The sequence below is a fragment of the Mus caroli genome, unplaced genomic scaffold, assembly GCF_978045245.1.
Source record: "Mus caroli unplaced genomic scaffold, Mus_caroli_1 scaffold_12, whole genome shotgun sequence".
NCBI classification, from domain to species: Eukaryota; Metazoa; Chordata; class Mammalia; order Rodentia; family Muridae; genus Mus; species Mus caroli.
The window spans coordinates 13,425,001-13,447,732 of NW_028227267.1; the positions used below are offsets into that span (position 1 = coordinate 13,425,001).

A 22,732-nucleotide genomic window follows, 5' to 3' on the forward strand; every position below is an offset into this window, starting at 1 on the left:
TGTCCTTCCACCATGGGTTCCAAGAACCAAGCTCAGGCCATCAGGTTTGCACAGTGAGTGCTTATATTGGCTGAGCTACCTTGCTGGCTCCCGTTCTCATGATTTTTAAAAAAATTTATTTATGTCATATGTATCGATGTATGTCTATGTACCACATGTGCGTCTGATGCCTGCGGAGGCCAGAATCGAGCACTGAGTCCTGTGGGACTGGAGTTCCTGGTTCTGAGCTGCCACCTGGGTGTGGGAACAGAATAGGTCCTCTGGAAGAGCAGCCAGTGCCTTCAAATGCTGAGTCACCTCCAACCCCTATCATTTTTTTTATTAACATTCTTTTTTTTTTTTTTTTTTATTAACATTCTTAAATTTATCCTCCCTAGGATAAATTCTTAGAAGTAGAATTTTTGTTGAAAGAGAGTTTAACACATTGATAGTTATTCATAAATTAACCTTAAAATATTAGAACAATGTACACTTCTGAGTTATATATGAGATAGTAAAATTGACCTTAAACACATACTATTATTATTATTACCTGAACATGTAAATTATTAAAATTACACCTTTAACACCATCTCAGAGTGCTTTATAACCCACATAGCACATCCTGCCTTCTGTGAACAGGATTCATATTGTATATTTTTGTTTGTTAAGCGACCTTGAAGAACATTAGTCCCTAATACTTTGTTTAGTTTCATTTGCTAAATATATCTTACCCTTGCCTAAGTCATAGATTGCAAGCAAAACTATTCACGAATTAGTCATCAGTGACTCAGAATTGTGCAACTGAGAAGCCGGCCTGAACTTTAAACGTCTTTCAGTGGGCTCGCATCAAAGCTTGCTTCCCTCGGGCACAGTTGGAAGGCGGCTGGTTGTTTAATTGTACTAATGACCTAACTTTCTCAGTGGAATTTCTTGACATTTTTACTACTAATATGAAAGTTACCTTGCACAGGAAAGACAACACACCAATAAATAAGTTTTAAAAGAAACTGGGCTGGATGTAGCTCAGTGGTAGAGAGCTTGCTTGCTATAGATGGGTAGCATTCAGATGCGTGAGGCCCTGGGATCATTCCCCGGGAATGTAAAAACAAAGAGTCAGATAAACACAATTCTGAAAGTGGACTTTTGAGAGAAAGAATATACTACAAAAACAGAAAGTAACTTGGATTCCTATGATCTGCTAGCTGCGAACTGAAATATTTTCCTAATGGTCATGATTTTAATTTTTTTTAAATCTATATCAGTGGTTCTCAACCTTCCTAATACTGTCACCCTTTGATACAGTTCCTCATGTTGTGGCAATGCCCAACAATAAAACTTTCATTGCTGCTTCATAACTGTAACTTTATGTTATGAATGATAATGTAAATATCTGACATACGGGATATCTGATATACAACCTCCAAAGGGGTCACCACCCTAGATTGAGAACCACTGAGATTTTTCTCAAACTTTACTCTCTAAGAGATGTTGGATTTTTAATTTTTACACTTTAAATTTATATCCTTTGTGTGTATGTATGCATGCCATGGTACATTTGTGGAGGTCAAAAGACAGCTTGTGAGAATTGGCTCTTCACCTCCACCACATGGGTCCTGGGGACTGAATTGGGTTGTCAGGCTTGGTGGCATGGACCTTTCCCCTTCCGAGCCATCCCATCAGCCTAGAATGTTGTTTTTCATAGATGAGAAACTTGGATTCGGGAGTCTGAAACATCTCATTTATTCTATTAGGCTAATGCCATTGAGACATAATAAATGTCAGTAGTCAGGAGACTTTGGGCAGAGCTCAGGGTAGACTGCAAAGCTTGCCTCTGCACTCAACCCCAGAACCAAAACAAACAAACAAACAAACAAACAGAGTTTCTCTCTAGCCCTGGCTCTGTACTCAACCCCAGAACCTAAATAAATAAATAAATAAAACAGAGTTTCTCTCTAGCCCTGGCTGTCCCTGTAGACCAGGCTGACCTTGAACTCATGCAGATTTTCCTGTCGCCTCTGCCTCCTGCCTCCTGCCTCCTGCCTCCTGCCTCCTGCCTCCTGCCTCCTGCCTCCTGCCTCCTGCCTCCTGCCTCCTGCCTCCTGCCTCCTGCCTCCTGCCTCCTGCCTCCTGCCTCCTGCCTCCTGCCTCCTGCCTCCTGCCTCCTGCCTCCTGCCTCCTGCCTCCTGCCTCCTGCCTCCTGCCTCCTGCCTCCTGCCTCCTGCCTCCTGCCTCCTGCCTCCTGCCTCCTGCCTCCTGCCTCCTGCCTCCTGCCTCCTGCCTCCTGCCTCCTGCCTCCTGCCTCCTGCCTCCTGCCTCCTGCCTCCTGCCTCCTGCCTCCTGCCTCCTGCCTCCTGCCTCCTGCCTCCTGCCTCCTGCCTCCTGCCTCCTGCCTCCTGCCTCCTGCCTCCTGCCTCCTGCCTCCTGCCTCCTGCCTCCTGCCTCCTGCCTCCTGCCTCCTGCCTCCTGCCTCCTGCCTCCTGCCTCCTGCCTCCTGCCTCCTGCCTCCTGCCTCCTGCCTCCTGCCTCCTGCCTCCTGCCTCCTGCCTCCTGCCTCCTGCCTCCTGCCTCCTGCCTCCTGCCTCCTGCCTCCTGCCTCCTGCCTCCTGCCTCCTGCCTCCTGCCTCCTGCCTCCTGCCTCCTGCCTCCTGCCTCCTGCCTCCTGCCTCCTGCCTCCTGCCTCCTGCCTCCTGCCTCCTGCCTCCTGCCTCCTGCCTCCTGCCTCCTGCCTCCTGCCTCCTGCCTCCTGCCTCCTGCCTCCTGCCTCCTGCCTCCTGCCTCCTGCCTCCTGCCTCCTGCCTCCTGCCTCCTGCCTCCTGCCTCCTGCCTCCTGCCTCCTGCCTCCTGCCTCCTGCCTCCTGCCTCCAAGTGCTGGGATTAAAGGTTGTACTCTTCTGTCACTGCTGAGACCACCGTCTGGCTATTTTTAACTTCTTAATATGGAAGAAGCCCTATGACCCCACTCCCACCCGTACCCAATGCTCAGAATTCATTTCTTACAAACAGTCCGATGCAGGAGAGTTTGGGTTGGCGGGAAGCTTTTCTCCGTATGTGAGTCAAGGGTCTAAGCTATTCCATCTGATGGCGTCTTCCAGACCCTGAAGAAGCCATATTCACTGCTAATTGCTTCGTCCCAGAAGGGATACACATCATTTCCACTTGTACCATATTGTTAAGTGTTGGGCACGGCCTACTTAGGGACCTTGGAAGAGAGAGAGATGGTTGGCTTTGCAACTGGCCTCCCAGCTCCTGCTTCACAGCATGGAGGAGGAAGTGCACTACTTATGTTAATTAGCTGATTCTCTTAATTTACTAGTTTAGTAGAATGGGTTTCAATTTTGTATATCAGAAAATAAGCATGGAGCTGGGTGTGGTGGTGCACACCTTAATCCCAGCACTTGGGAGGCAGAAACAGGTAGATCTCTTTGAGTTTAAGGTCAGCCTGGTCTATACAGAGAAACCTTGTCACTGGAAATTTGAGACCCTGTTTAGTGATAAGATGCATTGAAGACCAGGGGTGGTTTTGCACATCTAAAACTCCAGCACTCAGGAGGAGAAGCAGGAGGAGTCTGAGGTCAGCCAGGGCTACATAAGGAGTCACTGTCTTAAAAAACAAAGTCAAAGCCTGAGTCTTATTTTGTTGTTGTTGTTGCTGTTTTATTTTGCTATTTCCTGATACTGCAAAGTGATTCTGTCCAGGCTTAAACTATAACTCCCTTGTTGATTTATTGCTTTAAATGCATATTGTGATCAAAACAAACAACAACAACAAACGCCAAACAAACAAGAACCCTCTGTTTTTCTCTAGGAACCGGACAATGTCTCTGTATTGTAGAACATTTTTCAGGAGGAAATCTTTTGGGTGCTATAGGCTGCTGTCAACCTATGTCACTAAGGCACGGTGAGTCCTGACCAGTCTGATTAGTTTTGGCCTATTAAATACTAAAATGTCAACTCTTAAGCGCTCCATATTAAGAATTAAATATATGAGATAAAAACTACGCAAAATAACACCCCCTGTAAATTATTTACAATTGAAAGCCATTCAGCACTAAATTTAAAACTGCGTAAAGTGTTTCATGCTCTTGACTACAAGCTCCACTCGGATAAGACACTGTCCTTTCACCCAAGGGTGGCGATGTACACCTGTGTTCCCAGCATGTGGGCGACTGAGGCAGGAGGATCTGGAATACAAGATCGTTCTTATCTACATAGAGAAGTTGAGGTCACCCCAGGCTATATGAAACATTGCCTCTCAAAAAAAGAGACTGTTCTTTTTTGTCATTGTTGTTATTGTTTTTGTTTTCAGATGGGATCTAGTTGTATTTTTCATGTGTGTGTACATATTTATGGCAACCCCTGTGGAGAAGGGTGAATGTATATAGATGTCCATATGCAGATGGAGGCAGGTTGACCAGATAGCTTCCTCAATCACTTCTCCACCGTACTAGTTTCCTCAAGTTTTATGTGCATGGGTATTTGGCCTGCATGTGTTTGTGTACTGTGTCAGTGCAGCATCCACAGAAGAGGGAGTTAGATCCTCTGGAACTCACATAAATGGTCATGAGCTGCCGTGGAGGTACTGTGACCCGAACCCAGGTCCTATGGACGAGCAGCCAGTGCTCTTAATTACAGAACCATTTCTTTAGTCCCCCACTTTATTTTTTGAGATGGGATCTCTCACTGAACCTAGAACTCCATGACTGGCTAGCCAGCAAGCCCCTCTTGTCTCTACCTCCGTAGCACTGGGATTATAGAGCTCTGCCCAGCTTTTTCTGTGTGCCACAGATACAAACTCTGGTCTTCATGTTGGTATAGCAGACACTTTACTGAGTGAGTCATCTCTACATCTCCTATTTGTCATTTGTGGTAGGGTCTTACCACACACGTAGCTCAGGATGACTTTTCCCCGACAGGTGTTTCCATGTTATGCCAACTCTGCTTGTTGCTTTTACAGATGTTTCCAGATCTTACAGAAAACATCTGTAAAATACGTTTCCCAGTTATCAAAATATGGCATAAACTTGAGAGTCTGTTTTAGGGCTCAATTTTTTTGTCCTTTTGTGTTGGGATCAAGCCCAGGGCCTTTCACATGCAAGGTGAGCTCTACCACTGAGACGCAGCCTTAGTTTGGTTTGAGGGTTTTTTCTTTTTTTAAAGATTTATTTATTTTATGTATATGGATACTCTGTAGCTGTCTTCAGGCACATCAGAAGACGGCATCAGATCCCATTACAGATGGCTGTGAGCGACCATGTGGTTGCTGGGAATTGAACTCAGGACCTCTTGAAGAGCAGCCAGTGCTCTTAACCACTGAGCCATCTCTCCAGCCCTGGTTTTAGGGTTTTAAAAAGCACACACACATACACAAACATACACACACACACAAATAAATAAATAAATAAGAAAAAAATTTTGTAAAAAGTACACAAAAAGTTAATAAATAATCCCCCAAGACAACACACATTTAGTCACCAGTGGTTTTTAAAGACTCTAATTCAATTTGTGAAGCTGGTGGACAGACTCTCACCATCCTAAGTGAAGCTACTAGAGACGCCCAGAACTTGATTCATTATCTCTTTTTGAAAAACCAGTAAGTTTTCTTTCTTTCTTTCTTTCTTTCTTTCTTTCTTTCTTTCTTTCTTTCTTTCTTTCTTTCTTTCTTTCTTTCTTTCTTTCTTTCTTCCTTCCTTCCTTCCTTCCTTCCTTCCTTCCTTCCTTCTTTCCTTCCTTCCTTTTCTTCTTCTTCTTCTTCTTCCTCCTCTTCTTCTTCCTCCTCTTCTTCTTCTTCCTCCTCCTCCTCTTCTTCTTCTTCCTCCTCCTCCTCTTCTTCTTCCTCCTCCTCCTCCTCTTCTTCTTCTTCCTCCTCCTCCTCTTCTTCCTCTTCCTCTTCCTCTTCCTCTTCTTCCTTCTTTTCTGACAGTGTCTCTGTACATAGCTCTCAATGTCCCAGAACTCACAGAGATCTACTGCCTCTGCCTCCCAAGTGCTAGGGTTAAAGGTGTGTGCCACCATGCCCAGCCTAGAAAGTTTCCTTAGTCCACATTTTTATTTTGGCTACTGAAAATATTATCATTATGAATTATATCAGTCAAGAATGGGCTGTATGGTACACTTAAGAAGTTGAAAGAGTTCATGTCTGAACAAGGGTGTGCTGATGGCCGATGTGTGCCTTGTCTTCCCTAGAATGAGTGGGAATTCCTAAAAGCGTTTATGCTCTTCCGCAGTACAGCCCGCTCCCATCTGTGGTCCTTCTGTGCTGAGGTTTTTATCATTGTCCTCATATTCCTTTTAGTCCAGTGCCTGCAAATTCTTGTCTCACCATGTAACACTGGCAAAGTTCCTTAATGTTTAATTCAGTATTCATTTCCCTTGAAGTTCAAGTCAATGGATGCGTATTGAGCTAAGCCATTCATCATGCTAATTACAGAGATGAAAAGCCAAGGATGGGGGACTCTGTGCTTGCACAGGTCACAGTCGGCTTGGGGAGACAATGAACAAATGGTGCAATGACACGCAGAGGGACAGAGGGGAGGAGCAGCAGGATGGCCAGCTTGCGAGCAAACTGGGATGAAAATAAGTGAATGGAGCTTGGCATGACAGCACAGCCCTGTATTCATGTCTACACTAGAAGCTGAGGCAGGAGGATTATATTCAAGGCCTTGCTAGACTACAGAGTGAGTTCAAGACCAGCCAGGGCAACTTAGTGATACACATACATGCATTCACACATGCATACATACACATATGCATACATACATAATACATAAAACTGCAGGAGAATTTAGAAGAATGTCCCCAGATGAATGATAGATATACAGCCAAGTGTGATTTATTTATGTTTGCTTGTTTATTTAGCGTGGGTTCTGTCTGGATATGTTCACAGCACGCATGAAGAGGTCAGAGGATAACATGGGGGGCCTGGCCTCTCCTTCCACCATGTGGGTTCTGGAGACTGAACTCAGGTCCTTGGACTGGACAACAAGCATCTTTTACCTGCTGAGTCACCGCATTCGCCTAAGTATGGTCTTTCAATGGCTTATTTCCCAAATACAGATACTTATTTGAATTGAAGGAAGATGAAGAGGCCTGCAGGAAGGCTCAGCAGACAGGAGTGTTTTACCTCTTTCATGACCTGGATCCTTTGCTCCAGGCGTCAGGACATCGATACCTGGTGCCCCGGCTTAGCCGAGCAGGTAAGGTCAAAGTGTACCAGTGGAGTAGGTGAGTCTTCCCCCACCAGGTGGGATTCAGGTAGTTCAAAAAAAAAAAAATCCTTGCATTTTAAAGTTCAGATTTTTCAAACAGCTCTTGATCAAGCTTACATAACCATTTCTGCTAATTAATAACTCATTATATGAACTTGAATTGCTAGGTATTTTTGGTGGTAATATGAACCATGAGTGCCTTAAAACGGAGGTCCATGGAGCTGCTGTTCCAAAGCTTGCTGCCCATTTTGTCAATAAAATCGTATTGGAACACAGCCATACTTGTTCCTGGACACACTATGTCCAGGCAATAGCATTTGCGTAGTCACAGAAGACAACATATAGACTCTAAAAGACTTGGTGTCTCTTTTCATAGAAGCTTTGCCCAGCCTTGCCTTCGGCAAATGATTGCTAGCGCACATTACATAGTTTAAGGTTTACATCCTAACCTGGTTCTGCTAGGGTTGAAACTGAATACAAATGACTTTTGAGACCCCTTTCAGTACATGCATCTAGAGATGTAAGCCTCTGGATCGGGGGGGGCGGTATCTTTGAGGTTCCAGTGTGAACTGGGAATTCTTCAAAGCCCGACTGCTGGGTTTGTGGTGTGTGTGTGTGTGTGCACACGCGAGCACACGCACGAGAGAGAGAGAGAGAGAGAGAGAGAGAGAGAGAGAGAGAGAGAGTCAGTCAGTGGAGAGCACTTGGCCTGCACACATGAGCATCTTGGTTGCTTTTCTGTTGCTGTGATAAAACACATGACCAAGCAACTTACAGAAGAAGGAGTGTATTTGGGCTTACTATTGTGGCAGGGAACACGGCAGCTGGCAGACAGGCATGGCACTGGAGCAGCAGCTGAGAAATTACATAGAGAAAGAGGCAGAGAAGACCCTGGAAACAGCGTGGGCTTTTGAAACCTCAGACCCCTACTGCGTGCTCACTCCCCACACAGTAATAACACCTCCTCCAACAAGGCCACACCTCCTTCCCAAACAGTCCTACTAACTGGGGACCAATTATCAAACATAGGAGCTTATGAGGACTATTCTTTTTTTTTTTTAAGATTTATTTATTTAATGTATATGAGTACACTGTAGCTGTCTTCAGACACACAAGAAGAGGGCATCCGATCCCATTACAGATGGTTGTGAGCCACCATGTGGTTGCTGGGAATTGAACTCAGGACCTCTGGAAGAGCAGTCAGTGTTCTTAACCACTCTTAAGAGCAAGCCAACTCTCCAGCCCACGAGGGCTGTTCTTATTGAGACCTCCCCTACCTCACGTGGATTCAATCTCAGTAGCAGGAAAAAAAAAGTCCTGCAAACATAGAGTTAAGGTAAAAAAAAAAAATCTGTGGTATACTAAACATGGTCAGATGGTCGTCATTGTCATTATTCCCGAAATAGTGTAAAACAGCTGGATACATAGTTGCATTGTTTGATACTTTAAGAAACCAAGAACTATTTAAAGTCTTGGCAAGTACTGCCTTGTTCCATATAAGCATCGATTTGAGAACAGGCAACTTTGGCCTGTGAGCCTATTCTGTAACCGACCCCAGGGGAAGCCGAGGGAGCAACCGTGTGCTCTAAGCAGAAGCCCTTCCTGTGGGTCGCACATGGTGATGCGACTCAGATCCGAGTCTCACCTTTTCTCTCCCTCTTCCTCCTTGTTGTTTAGAGTTGGAAGGGCTGCTGGGTAAGTTCGGACAGGATTCGCAAAGAATTGAAGATTCGGTGCTGGTTGGGTGCTCCGAGCAGCAGGAAGCATGGTTTGCTTTGGATCTAGGTCTGGAGAGTGTCTCCGCCAGCCGTGGTATGTGCCCCTCTCCTGACAGACAGGCTCTCCCGGCTGCCCTCAGACTGCAGGGTCTTGTGGAATGTCACCTCAAGGAAACTTTTACACATATCAGCACATTATCAGCTTTCCTCCTTAAATAAGGATATAAAAATACTAATATCCGGTATCATCACTATGAAGTGTTCGATGGCCTGACACTTGCTCTGTAGCCCAGGCTGGCCTCCAGTCCAGCCCTTCTGCCTCAGCCTCCCATGTGCTGGGATAACGGACATGTACTGCCTTCCCTGGATAAAAATCGAGGGCATCATAATGGCTTCTTTCCAAGTGGTGAGAGCACACTTGCTTATTATTCCCCATACAGTTATACATTTTATGTTTTAACTATTTAATAAATATTTTAAAATTCACATCTTTAAAACTGAGTATGGCAGTACGTAATCCCAGCACTCTGAAGAGGCTGAAACCAAATAGTTTTAAATTCTAGGCCAGTTCAGCCTACATAGTGAACAAAACAAAATTAAACAAAAACAAAAAAGCAAAACAACAACAACCCCCCCCCCCAAAAAAGAACCAAAACAACAAAAAACTCAAAACAACAACAACAACCAGACCAGAGCAAAAGCTTGCCAGCGTAGCACATTCTTGCAATCCTAGAGCTTGAAAAGTGAAACAGGAGAATCACAAGTTCAAGCTCACCCTCGGCTACATAGAGCACGAGGCCAGGCTGGCTACACAACACTCTGTCTCAAAAAACAAAGTCTTGCTATCGTTTTTGTTTTTTTTTTTTTTTCATAAAAATGTTCCGGTGGAGTGGCTGTGGGCCCTCATCTCTGCACTGCAGAGCTGGCTGACCCTGGCCATGGATGCTACCATGTGCTCTCCTCTCTTCAGTGTCGGGGTGTAAGTGTGGTGGTGGGTGAGTTAGGCCCCCATTTTATCTTTCCCAAGGACAAGTATCGCTGCTCCAGCAGCTTGACCGCTGGAAAGAGGATCTGGAGAAATACTGTGCTACGCTAACCTGAGAGTTACCTAAGTACTCGTTAAAGGTGTTTTCACGCTTCCAACATTCAGGTGTGGGGACCCAGAGCACGTATTCCATGTAACACACATTCTTGTGCATGCATATTCTCTCTCTCTCTCTCTCTCTCTCTCTCTCCCCCACCCCTCTCTCTCTTTCTCCCCCCCTCACCTCTCCCTCCCCCCTCCCCCTCCTCTCCCCCTTCCTCCCCTCTCAACCCTTTCTCACCCCCAGGTAGAAGCTTGGGAACCTATGTCATTTCCCAAAACCTAGATGAGTCTCTTGGGCAAGTTTGGGGAGCAGTGCTCTGACGGATGGACTGCACAGAAGCAAAGCTGGTTGGCCCTTTAATTGCATTCTCTTTTCTAATTTTTTAGCCTCCTTGCCGAAATCTGAAATGGAAGCAGAGCTCGGAGGTTCTTTCATCAAGCTGAGGCAGGCTCTTTTCCAGCTGAACTCGGTGGACTCCTCCTTGCTGTTCACGGTAGTTCCTCAGTTCTGTGGGAAGTATAATAACGATGTGTGCATGGACGAGGGCACGTGTGCATGCCATCTTGGGGTGACGTGGTTTCTCCATTCACTTTTGGCAAAGCTGCTGTGAAAGTTTACCTCCTAAGGACAAGACACCAGAGTCTATCAGTCTCCTAAAAGTTTTTTAAAGGTTTTATTTTTAATCGTGCGTGCATACATGCCTGCGTGCAGGTATGTGCATATGAGTCTTGGTGTCTTCAGAGGCCAGAAGGGGCCACTGGCTTGTAATGTGTGGTTGTGAACAGCAATCAGAAGTCATTCGCACTGGGAACTGAACTCTGGTCCTCTGCAGGAGCAGCATGCACTCTTAGCCACTCGGCCATCTCTCCAGGCAACCTCATAAATATTTTTAACTTCACAGCATTATATACACATTATGTTATATTTTATGTTGTTTTAATAACTTGATCTCATAGCTTTAGATTTCAATTATTTTATTTTTATTGTTGACTTGTAAATTCTTTTCTGAAACAGGGTTTTATCCTTTTTATTCCATGCAGGACCCCATCTCATAATATGGTCTCAGACACAATTAGAGTGGGTCTTCTCAGCTCAGTTAAACTAATCTAGATCACCTTTCTCAGATATGCTCAAGGATTTGTTTCCATGGGGATTCTAAATCCTACCATGTTAATAGGACTTATCATCATACCAGTCTTTAATGTTTTGTTTTGTTTTCATTTTAAAGGCATGCCTTCAGCTTGCTGTATAGCTGAGGGTAGCCGGGAGCGTCCGTTGCCCCAGTGCTGGGGTCTCAGGCATCGCTACACAGGTACCACCGCACCTGGATGCTGTGGCCTTGATTGCCTGTTCTAAGTTAAACCAAAACCCCTAAGACGTTTTTAGTTGAAAAAAGAAAACTCACAAGTTGAGCTGGGGAAAGGCTCAGTGCGTGAAAGCACATGGCACAGACCTGACTGGAGTTCCACCCGGGCCCCCACATCAAAGCCAGAGGCTGTGCTGTGCTCCTGGAATCCCAGTAGTCCTAGGGCAAGATCTGAGGCAGAGGCAGCGAACGGCTGAAAGTTCAGGGACCACTAACATGGAGCACACTACACAGCAAAGTCGTTACGACTGTCATCAAGGTGGAAGGCAAGAACTGCTTCCTAAAGTTATCCTCTGACCTACACACACACACACACACACACATCACAATTTAAAAAAAAAAAGTCATGACTTCACTGAGGAAAAAATATAAAACAAATGCTTAACTATAATGGAAATTGAAATGTTTCCTTTTTAATTTGGGTCATGTTTCATGGGTGTGTATTATGTTACTGTATATTCTGTACATTTATATTATACTTATATTTTGTGTGTGCATATATTATATATACTTATATATATTTGTTGTATATTATATTTTAAATGATTCATACTGCATTTCAAAATACCGTTTAGGCTAGGGATATAGCTCAATAGATTACTTCCTACTATACGTGAAGATGTAGAGTCCCGCCTCCCCCCAAAAAAAATTAAAATTAAAAACATAAAATATGTTTCCTTTTAGGTTTTTGATGCTAGGAAAATATATTTAGATCATTTCCTTATTTTATAGTTTAAAGCCACTTGAAGTAAGCGTGCTAGGACCAGTGAGATGGTCCAGCAGGTAAAGGTGCTTGCCATACAAGCCTGGTGGCCTGGGATGGTGTCTGTAAAGGTAGATTAGGGAACCAGCTCTGCAAAGTTCTCTTCTGAGCCATCCATGCATGTTGGCACATGTACCACCCCCCAACCCCATTAAAAACACAATTAAATAACTTTTTTTAAAGTAAGTGAGCTAGGAAAAGACTTCCCCCATGAATTGTGCTCGGTACCTTTCTCTAAAGCCAGCCCCGCCTTTGTGTCTGCAGGCTCAGGCTCTTCTCCGCTGGCATGACGGTCATCAGTTCTGCAGCAAAAGTGGGCAGCCCACCCAGAAGAACATGGCTGGCAGCAAGCGAGTGTGTCCCTCCAGTAAAATCATCTATTATCCACAGGTGAGGCCCGTGGGGGTGGAACATACCGCAGTCCCAGGACTTGGGAGGTGGAGGTAGCCTGGGCTACATGAGGTACTCTCACAAAAAAAAAAAAAAAAAAAAAAAAAAAAAAAAAACCAAGGGGCTGGAGAGACGGCTGACAGTTAAGCGCACTGGCTCTTCTGGGGGTTTGATTCCTAGCAACCACATGGCAGCTTGCAATACTCTGTAACTCCAGTTCCAGGGGATCCAGTGCCCTCTTCTGGCCTCACCAGGTACCAGGCATGCACATCTTGCACATACACTCATGCAGGGAAGCATTCATACATTTAAAGTACAAACGAACAGCCAGACACTGTGCTCAGCACCTGGGAGGCAGCAGCAGGTGGTCTCCATGATAGTGAGTTCCAGGACAGCCAGGGCTATGTAGAGAAACCTTGTCTATAAGTAAATAAATAAATAAATAAGTAAATAAATAAAAATTAATCTCAATGTTTTTTTCTCTCCCTTCGCTTTTTGAACGAGGGTCTCTATGTCACCCTGGCTCTCCTAGAATTTGCAATGTAAAACAAAAAGAGAGAAACAGAAAGTAGCCGGTCATGGTGGTGCACGCCTTTAATCCCAGCACTCGGGAGGCAGAGGCAGGCGGATTTCTGAGTTCCAGGCCAGCCTGGTCTACAAAGTGAGTTCCAGGACAGCCAGGGCTATACAGAGAAACTCTGTCTCGATTTAAAAAAAAGAAGAAGAAAAGAAAAGAAACAGAAAGTTGGGGACAGTAGTCCAAGAAGGCTGTTGCTACTCTCTCATGGGGAAGGAAGCTTGTGTGCTCAAATGGTTCCCACAATCGTCCATTCCAGTTGCCCTCTAAGCCCCAAAGTGCCAGCATGTCAACTTCCACTCTTCTGTCCTAGATGGCGCCCGTAGTGATCACACTGGTGTCAGATGGGGCCCGATGCCTACTTGCCCGCCAGAGTTCCTTTCCCAAGGGGTTATATTCTGCCCTGGCAGGTTTCTGTGACATAGGTAAGGAGTTTAGGGGAGGAGCTGCCAGTGATGCTGGAAGATAACACACCTCTCCTATTGCCATCATGCTTAGAGCCACAAACATCCATCCCTCTCATGTCCCAGGAAAGTATCCTGGAATTACATAGAGTTTCCTGCATAACGGGGGCACAATCTCGAACATGCAGATAGCTGGAAGAATTAATTATATACTGAATGCCCACACCCACTGCCTCAGTTCTGTAATCTTTAATACACTTTTCTCCTCTCTGCATCTTTCTCGCTGCCCTGCCATCAGCCCATCTTATTTTTCTGATGAACAAATTGTAGACATTAGCGTACTTCTCCCTGAGTCTTTCAGTACACACATTTTCCCTCAGACTCTTTTCTTCTTTAGTTTTCAGGGGGCAGCCACAGATGGTGAAAAGCAGCAGAGTCCCACAGCCAGGCGAGGGCAGCAGTAGCCTCTCTCACCGCTTCACTGCCCCACTCCCCTGCATTATAGCTAACCCATACTGCTCCACTCCCCTGCATTATAGCTAACCTGCACTGCTCCACTCCCCTGCGTTATAGCTAACCCGCACTGCTCCACTCCCCTGCATTATAGCTAACCCGCACTGCTCCACTCCCCTGCATTATAGCTAACCAGCACTGCTCCACTCCCCTGCATTATAGCTAACCAGCACTGCTCCACTCCCCTGCATTATAGCTAACCTGCACTGCTCCACTCCCCTGCGTTATAGCTAACCCGCACTGCTCCACTCCCCTGCATTATAGCTAACCCGCACTGCTCCACTCCCCTGCATTATAGCTAACCAGCACTGCTCCACTCCCCTGCATTATAGCTAACCAGCACTGCTCCACTCCCCTGCATTATAGCTAACCTGCACTGCTCCACTCCCCTGCGTTATAGCTAACCCGCACTGCTCCACTCCCCTGCATTATAGCTAACCCGCTACACTTGAGCACTTGATACACTCAGGATCTGATTCTTGGTGCTGGGAACTGAGACTTGGGATGCTCCCAGGAGAATCAGGATGCAGATAGATAGCATACGATTTTCCTGCTCCAGGGCTGTCTGGAATTAATCTGAGCATTTGTAGGTGAAAGTGTGGAAGAGGCTGTCCATCGAGAAGTTGCGGAAGAGGTGGGCCTGGAAGTGGAAAACTTACAGTACTCTGCGTCCCAGCACTGGCCCTTTCCCAATAGCTCCCTCATGATCGCTTGTCATGCAACCGTGAAACCAGGGCACACAGAGGTAAAGTCTTAGCTTTCCCTTGGCTTGCTCTGTCCCCTTTGTCCAACAGCATGTATTTTCTGAGCACTTGTCTTGGGGAGTAATGTCTGGGTTATGTGGTGATATAGAAGGAATTTGCATTTGAGAAGGAAACAGGTAACTGTCATTATGTATCAGTTATGAAACGACTGACTTCTCTTCCAGCTGCTTTGTTGAAGTATAATGAACACAGAGTATGTCATGAACTGGGGTGTAGCTCAGCTGGTAGAGTGCTAGCATAACAAACAAAGCCAGGGGTTCAGTCTTTAGCACCATATAAACCCAGCCTGGCAATACCCACTTACAGCCCCAACACTTGGGAGGGGGAGGCAAGAGATCAGAAGTTTGGGACCAGCCTAGACTACATGAGACCCTGTTTTGTTTTGTTTTGTTTTGTTTTGTTTTTTAAGACATGTCTACAGATGTCTGTAGACATCTAATGCATCTAACCTGCTGGGTTTGGAGATGAGCGTGTATCAGGAACCAATGATAAGCCATTACTAGCTGGAACCTTCTTCCATCAGACATTACTATCAGTGTCATAAGCTTACTCATTACTTTCCATGCTCCCCTCCCCATTACCTCTGTGCTAAGAGCATTTAACATAGTAGCCCATTATTTTCTGTCCCCCCCCATTTCCTCTGTGCTAAGAGCATTTCACATAAGCAGTAGCTTAATGTATTTAACACAATGTTGCTAGCTGTAGATGTTGTACAGGCCTCCAGAACTTACTATGTTAAGTGAAACTTTGTATCCTTTATTCGCTACTTCTCCATTCCCCTCCTTCCGTCCCTTGGGAACAGGCACTCCACCCTTGCTTCTTTGTGTTTGACAATTTTAGAGTACCCCTGCTGCAGAGACCTTGCACAATTTATATCAGGCTTTTTCTACTGAGCATGTCTTCCAGGCCCATCACCTTATTATAAATGTACAATTCCCCTTCATTTAAAAAAATTTAGTAATGCCAGCCAGAGTAACAAATACCGGTTACCTCAGTACTTGGGAAGCAGAGGAAGAAAGATCCAGGAGTTCCAGGCCAGCTTTGAATGACATAGCAAGTTGGAGGTAACCTAGCACTACATTAGAACCTCACCAAACACAGGAGCAACGACATCCTCAGTGCTAGTTTGTGATATGTATCTGTGACACTTTCTTCATTAACAGACATCCAGACTGTTTTCCTATCATGGGTGCTGTGAACGGTGCTGCAGTGGCAGTAGGAATCGAGAGGAATGGTGCTGCAGTGGCAGTAGAAATAGAAACAGTGCTGCAGTGGCAGTAGGAATAGAGAGGAACGGTGTTACAGTGGCAGTAGGAATAGAGAGGAACGGTGCTGCAGTGGCAGTAGGAATAGAGAGGAACGGTGCTGCAGTGGCGGTAGGAATCGAGAGGAACGGTGCTGCAGTGGCGGTAGGAATAGAGAGAAACAGTGCTGCAGTGGCGGTAGGAATAGAGAGAAACAGTGCTGCAGTGGCAGTAGGAATAGAGAGGAACGGTGCTGCAGTGGCAGTAGGAATCGAGAGGAACGGTGCTGCAGTGGCGGTAGGAATCGAGAGGAACTTGTGAGTCCCAGACTGCAGTGCACTTGGATGTATGCTTGGAAGTGGGGTCTCTGGATCAAATGATAGTTCTACTTTTTAAAGTTTTTTTTTTTTTTGAGAGAGGATTTCACAGTGTATCCCTGGTGGGCCTGAAATTCACTGTGTAGACCAGGCTGGCCTCAAACTTCCAGACATCCTCCTGCCTCTGCCTCCCCAATGCTGGGATTGAAAGTGTGTGTCACCTTATTTATTTATTATTTATTATGACTTCAATAGTTCTCCATAGTGGCTGCACAAATTTACATTTCAGCCAATAATGTGTTATAGTCCCCTATTTTCAGAACCTATTTTTGAGTCGGGGACTTACTGTCTGTAACTCAGGCTAGCCTTCAATTTACTATGTCACTCTGGCTTGCCGCAAATTTAGGATCCTCCTGCTTCAACTTCCCAGGTGCTGGGATTACAGATGTGTGCCATCATTCCAGGCTTCTTTTCTTGGTTTGTTTTGGTTTGTACAGGGTTTCTCTATATAGACCTGGCTGTCCTGGAGCTTGCCCTGTAGACCAGGCTGGCCTTGAACTCAGAGATCCATCTGCCTCTGTCCCCCCAGGTGCAAAAAGCATGTGCCACCATGCCCAGGCTTGTTTTTTTATGGTAGCAATCTGATTTAGTTACTTTTCTATTGTTGTGAAGAGATACTAAAACAACTTATAAAAGAAAGCAATTAATCAGGGCCTTACTTAACAGTTTGAGAGGGGGAGTCCACCATCACCATCACCATCACCATCATCAGAGGAAGCATGGCAGCAGGCATGGCGCTGGGGAAATAGCTGAGGGATTACATCTGATTCATAAAAAGGAGGGAGGGAGGGAGGGAGAGAGGAAGAGAGAGAGAGAGAGAGAGAGAGAGGGAGAACCCTAATTGGGAATGACCTAGACTTTGAAACTCAAGACCCACCCTCCAGTGGCATGCCTCCTAATCCTTTCTAAACAGTTCCGGGGGGGGGGGGCTGGAGAGATGGCTCAGTGGTTAAGAGCACACTGACTACTCTTCCAGAGGTTCTGAGTTCAATTCCCAGCAACCACATGGTGGCTCACAACCATCTGTAATGGGATCTGATGTTCTCCTCTGGTGTGTCTGAAGAGAGCAATGGTGTACTCCTATACAGAAAATAAAAATAAATAAATCTTTAAAAACAAAAAAAACAAAAACAAAACAAAAAAACCCACCACCACCACCAGTCCCCCCAGCTGGGAAGCAAGCATTGAAACACATGAGCCTCTAGAGAGCATTCTCACTCACACTGCCACACCATCTTAGTGGGTAAGCAGGGCCTCTCACACTGTTGCTCTGAATTTCCCTGATCACTGAAACTTGGTACTTTATTACACATTGTTGACCATATATATTTCTTTTTCTCCTCTTCTTCCTTCCCTCTCCTCCTCCTCCTCCTCTTTCTTCTCTCCCTCCTCCTCCTTTCCCTCCTCCTCTCCCTCCTCCTCCTCTCCCTCCTCCTCCTCTCCCTCCTCCTCCTCTCCCTCCTCCTCCTCTCCCTCCTCCTCTTCCTCCTCCTCTTCCTCCTCTTTCTTCTCCTCCTCTTTCTCTTCCTCCTCCTCTTCCTTCTCCTCTTCCTCCTTCTCTTTCTCCTCCCCCCTCCTTTCTTTATTTTTTTTGAGATATGGTTTCTCTGTGTGGTATGCACCTTGAATCCCAAGCACTGAGACAGGTGAATGTCTTGAGTTCAAGGCCAGCTTGGTCTTCAAAGGGAGTTGAAGGACAGGCGGAGCTACACAGAGAAACCCTGTCTCAAAAACAAAAACAAAAAGTTATAAACAATTTCTTCTTTTAAGAGCCATCTGTTGAGTGTTTTTGTCTTTTTCCAGTGCTAGCGACTGGACGCAGAACCTCAAAGGTGCATGGGACCGCTGAGCTCGGACACATCCCATCTGTGCTGTTGAGCTACAAAGAATCCTTATGGATTTTGGACATTAATTCTTTATATTTGTTCGGCAAACCTTCTCTCACCTTATAAGTGCTTTTGTGTTCTGTGCTTGCTTTGCTGTCTAGGTTTTTATTCTGACCTTACCCTGTCTACTTTAGCGTTTCCTGCCTTTGCTTTTAAAGCCACATCTATAAAAAGGCAGTGCCCAGTCCACTATCACATCTCCTACACACATTTAATTTTTAATCTATTTTGCATTGGATTTTGGTACAAAGAGTCCAGCTTCACTCTTTGGTGTGTGTATCCATGTGCCAAGTCCATGTATGCTGTGATTTATTTTTCAGTTTTTAACAGTTCCTTACATAGAAATAGAATGCACATACATACCTCACTTAACAGTTTGGGATTGGTGTTCCTGCCCAAGGAATTGGGGATGTTGGGGACTAGTGAAATAAAACTATAGGAACCTCTGATTGACAGGGACTTTGATGTCTTACCTAAATTCACCTTGCTTGTTTGTGGCATGTCTGACAGATGGAAGTCCCTGAATGCCCTGCCTGGTTTGCCTGTTCTGTCCTCTGATTTTTATGGGCTCTCTAATCTGCTTCCACTTCCTGGGACAGTCTGTGTTTACTTTGCTTCTTGCTTTCAGTTATCATTAACCTTTATCCTTTAAAGAGAATACCATTTGTATGAATGTTGATTCTTTAAAAAAAATTGCCTGTATTTGTGTATGGACATATATGGACATCCAAGACAAGTTTCAGGAGTCTGTCCTCTCCTTTGGTCATATGCACTCTGAGGACCACACTCAGATTGACAGCAAGTGCCTCTACCCACTGAGCCATCCCAGTGACCCTGCAGCTTCTTTTTAATTGAAAGGGTTATATACTTGATGCGACACACTCACTCATGCCTTGCCACTCGATAGTTTAAGTGTCTGCTTTAGGATTTTATGTGTGTGTGCACTGGGGACTGCATCTGGGCTTAACAAATGCCATCAGCCTTAGACAAGAAGCATTTAAAAAATTATAACTATTGTACAAATAGGATAAAATTTTTAAAAATTTATCTTTTTTAGAACTATTTCAAAATACATTGAATTCTCTGTTCAGTTTCTGAACATTATCTAGAACTGATTTTAACCTAGCCATTGGTCCCAGGTGTTCCCATCTAAGACTGCACCGTCCTCTATGAATTTGCTCATTTTGGCCATAGTGTTTTATATTTCATAGTTCCTAACTTTACCCCTACCCTGTACCCCTTCCTTGTCTTTCAGATTCAGGTGAACTTGAAGGAACTAGAGGCAGCCGCCTGGTTCAGTCTTGATGAGGTGACCACAGCCCTGAGGAGAAAGGGCTCCTTGGCTCTGCAGCCCAGTGAGGCTTCCTCATTGTTGCTGCCTCCCAAGTTAGCCATTGCCCACCACTTGATTAAGAAGTGGGTGGAGACACTGAGCTGTTCTTCCCTGGCTGCTTAGCTCAAATGGAGCCGTTTGGATCCCTCCTGGGCATTGCTGCAGGGGACTCTGGAGATGAACTGCGAAGGGAGGTGACAAAGCCTCCCAGGGCAGAGGCTCTCTGAGGAGTTCCACTGCCAGAAGTGCCTTCTAATGCTCCACGGAAAATGTTGGTGTAAACTGGATAGAGCAGCTTGACCTGTACTTGTCCCAGCTACCATGGAGGCGGAGGTGAGAGCGTCGCTTTTGCCCAGGACAACCGGGACAACATATTAGACACCGTCACTTAAAAAGAAAATAAAAACTGTAAGGAGTTGACTGATGAGATGCTAACAGTGCAAAGCTGAGGGGAGGTTGCTGACTGGCTTGGGTGTAGCCCAAGACTGTGGGAACAACATCCTCCTGGACTGGCTGATGCTGGATTTATAGGAACTGCCAAACGTGCCAGGGTGATTTATCTTACTGCCAAAATATTAACAATTCTCAACTCACATTTGAGTTGCTTCTGTCCTCACAGAAAAATAACATTTTATGTGCTTTCGAATTTGTGTGAAGGTATATTTTTTATATTATTATTATTTGCATAAGCGTTTGCCTGTGTGTATGTCTCTGTACAACATGCAATGCCTAGTTCCTGTGGAGGCCAAAAGAGGGTGTGGGTCCCTGGAACTGAAGCTAGACTGTGGTGAGCTGCCAAATGGGTGCTGGGAATCAAGCCTGGGTCTTCCAGATGAGCAGCACCGAGCCATCTCTCCAACACCTACAGACACGCACTCCCATGTGTGGCAGTCAAAGGTTGACTTTTTAGTAGCCGTTGTCGCTGCAGATCAAACCTAGGGCTTCCTGCTTGGTAGAGACATGCTCTACCATGGAGGCGCATCCTCAGCCCAAAAGTTAGGGTTCTGTTTTTGTGTTGAAGCTCTGAAGGGATGAGGGAAGTGGAAGCATAGGTCTTCCTTGGAGTATTCTGCAGGCAACCAGAGGCGGTATTCTTTTGAAGTAGCTAAATCCCAGAAGGGTGCGAGATGATTTAAGACTATACTGTCTTTCCTTCTCTTTCGCTCACTCAGTTTGTGACCTAGGGAAAAAGACTAAACATGACACACACACACACACTGAGGGCGCTGCTTAAGTGAGGAATTAGCGAGGATAAGCAAGCACTAAGCCTGAAGCCTGAGTCGGGATTCCTTCCCACAAATATGACCCTGCACTTCCTTCCCTTCCCACTGTGCTAGAGACTGAACTCAGACCTCATGCATCTAGGCCAGCCTGTCACCGACCTGTATCCCAGACCCATGTCATCTGTACCTTGCCACTGTAAGGGAGAAGTTTCTCTGGAGGAATTAAATTTCCATGCCTTTATTCAGACTCTTTTCTTCTTCTCCTCCTCCCTCCTTCTCCTTTTTTTTTTTTGGTTCTATGACCCAAAGTTTGGAAAACAAGAATGGGGTGGGGATGAGAAAAGACCTTTTTGTGTAACGGTAAAATATTTAAGTTTAAATTTCCAGGCTATGACACCACTGGGAAAATGTGCAGACGAAACCATCAGAGAGTCAGTTGGGAAGAGTGGCTGGGGCAAGTCCTAACTTCAGGTAACGGCACCAACTGATGGCTAAAAGACAGAAGACCCAACCACCCTTAGCGTACACAGTCGAACCCCACAGCACCAGGCAGAAGTTTCTGGAAGTGAAAAAGTCAAAGCTTTGAATTTCCTTTGGGCATCCTGCAGTCAGAAGACAGCTCAGGGTCTGTGTACACTGTCAGTCCATGCTATGAAGGGGGTGTATTTGTGAGCCATGCATCCCAGTCTGAAATCACTGGCAGAAAGAGAAGAAAGTGTTCGGGCTCCTGACTGTTTGCTTTCTGATAAACCTGCTTTTTTTTTTTTTTTTTTTTTTTTTTTTAAAAAAAAGAGATTTAAAAGATGGGGGAAGCTAATAGGAGCAATTGCAACACTGAACTTGGTTCTCCCAGCACAAGCTGGGTAGAAGGACCTGGCTACAGACCAAGGTTATCTGGAGATATGCTAGGATACTAGAAATGGCAGGTGGGTTGGCCTGGGGCCCGTGTCCACCCACATATTCATGAAGAACGCATGAGTATGTGCACACACACAACAACTATAGAAGTCCTTGGGATGGAGTGGCTAACTGCTGGGGCCATGATGCCCATTAGCAAAAACAGGCAAAACCTAACAAACGTACTTGTCACCAGAGGGAGTCTGGCTCAAGGTCAGTTAGCTTTGGTAATGGGAACAGAAAAGTGGCCTACTCCCTAGCAAGGTGGTGGTGGTGTTGATACACCTTTAATCCCAGCACTTGAGAGGCAGAAGCAAGTGGATCTCTGTGAGTTCAAGGCCAGCCTGGTCTACAGAGATAGTTTCAGGACAGTCAGAGCTACACAGATTAACCCTGTCTAAAACAATCAATCTTAAAAGTAGCCCACTCATGCCTTAGTTTTATCTTAGTTTTCCCCCTTTCCTCAACTTTTAATCCTTAATGAAGATATACTTAACATTCACCAATGCATTGTGGAAAATGTCTGTTCTCATGATTAGGCTGGGACAGAATCCTAATGTGGGAACTAAATTTCAAAACTAACTATAAGGATACTTTTTTGTTTGTATTTATTTTTAGCATTTTTTTTTGTTTGTTTGTTTTGGTTTTTCGAGACAGGGTTTCTCTGTGTAGCCCTGGCTGTCCTGGAACTCACTTTGTAGACCAGGCTGGCCTGGAACTCAGAAATCCGCCTGCCTCTGCCTCCCAAGTGCTGGGATTAAAGGCGTGCGCCACCACGCCCGGCTTATTTTTAGCATTTTAAATTAATTAAAATGCTTAAATGTTGCTAGACAAAAAGAAACATGTATCTATGCTTCTGTAGGTGTGTGTGTATATATATGCAGGCTGACCAGCCTTAGGTAGCATTCTCATGAGCCCTCACATAGTTTTCTGAGAAAGGCTCTCACTGGCCTGGAGCCTGCTGATTGGGCTAGGCCAGCTGGCCAGTAAGCTATGGAGATG

At 45.3% G+C, this 22,732-nt stretch overlaps 1 protein-coding gene across 4 annotated transcripts in view; it reads left to right on the plus strand.

Annotated features, from left to right (window-relative positions):
* Positions 1 to 20,256, plus strand: part of Nudt13 (nudix hydrolase 13) — a 23,469-nt gene extending 3,213 nt beyond the window's left edge. The window contains exons 2-9 of one of the 4 annotated variants that reach the window (XM_021181856.3): positions 3,788 to 3,880; positions 7,036 to 7,175; positions 8,865 to 8,999; positions 10,380 to 10,486; positions 12,387 to 12,512; positions 13,403 to 13,514; positions 14,597 to 14,751; positions 19,533 to 20,256. In XM_021181856.3, the coding sequence (XP_021037515.1) occupies positions 3,798 to 3,880; positions 7,036 to 7,175; positions 8,865 to 8,999; positions 10,380 to 10,486; positions 12,387 to 12,512; positions 13,403 to 13,514; positions 14,597 to 14,751; positions 19,533 to 19,733 (1,059 nt within the window). In that variant the 5' untranslated portion in view covers positions 3,788 to 3,797 and the 3' untranslated portion in view covers positions 19,734 to 20,256. The remainder of the gene's footprint in view (positions 1 to 3,787; positions 3,881 to 7,035; positions 7,176 to 8,864; positions 9,000 to 10,379; positions 10,487 to 12,386; positions 12,513 to 13,402; positions 13,515 to 14,596; positions 14,752 to 19,532) is intronic. The other 3 variants (XM_029469334.2, XM_085828391.1, XM_029469335.2) reach the window with 3 other exon arrangements.
* The last annotated feature ends 2,476 nt before the right edge of the window (positions 20,257 to 22,732 follow it).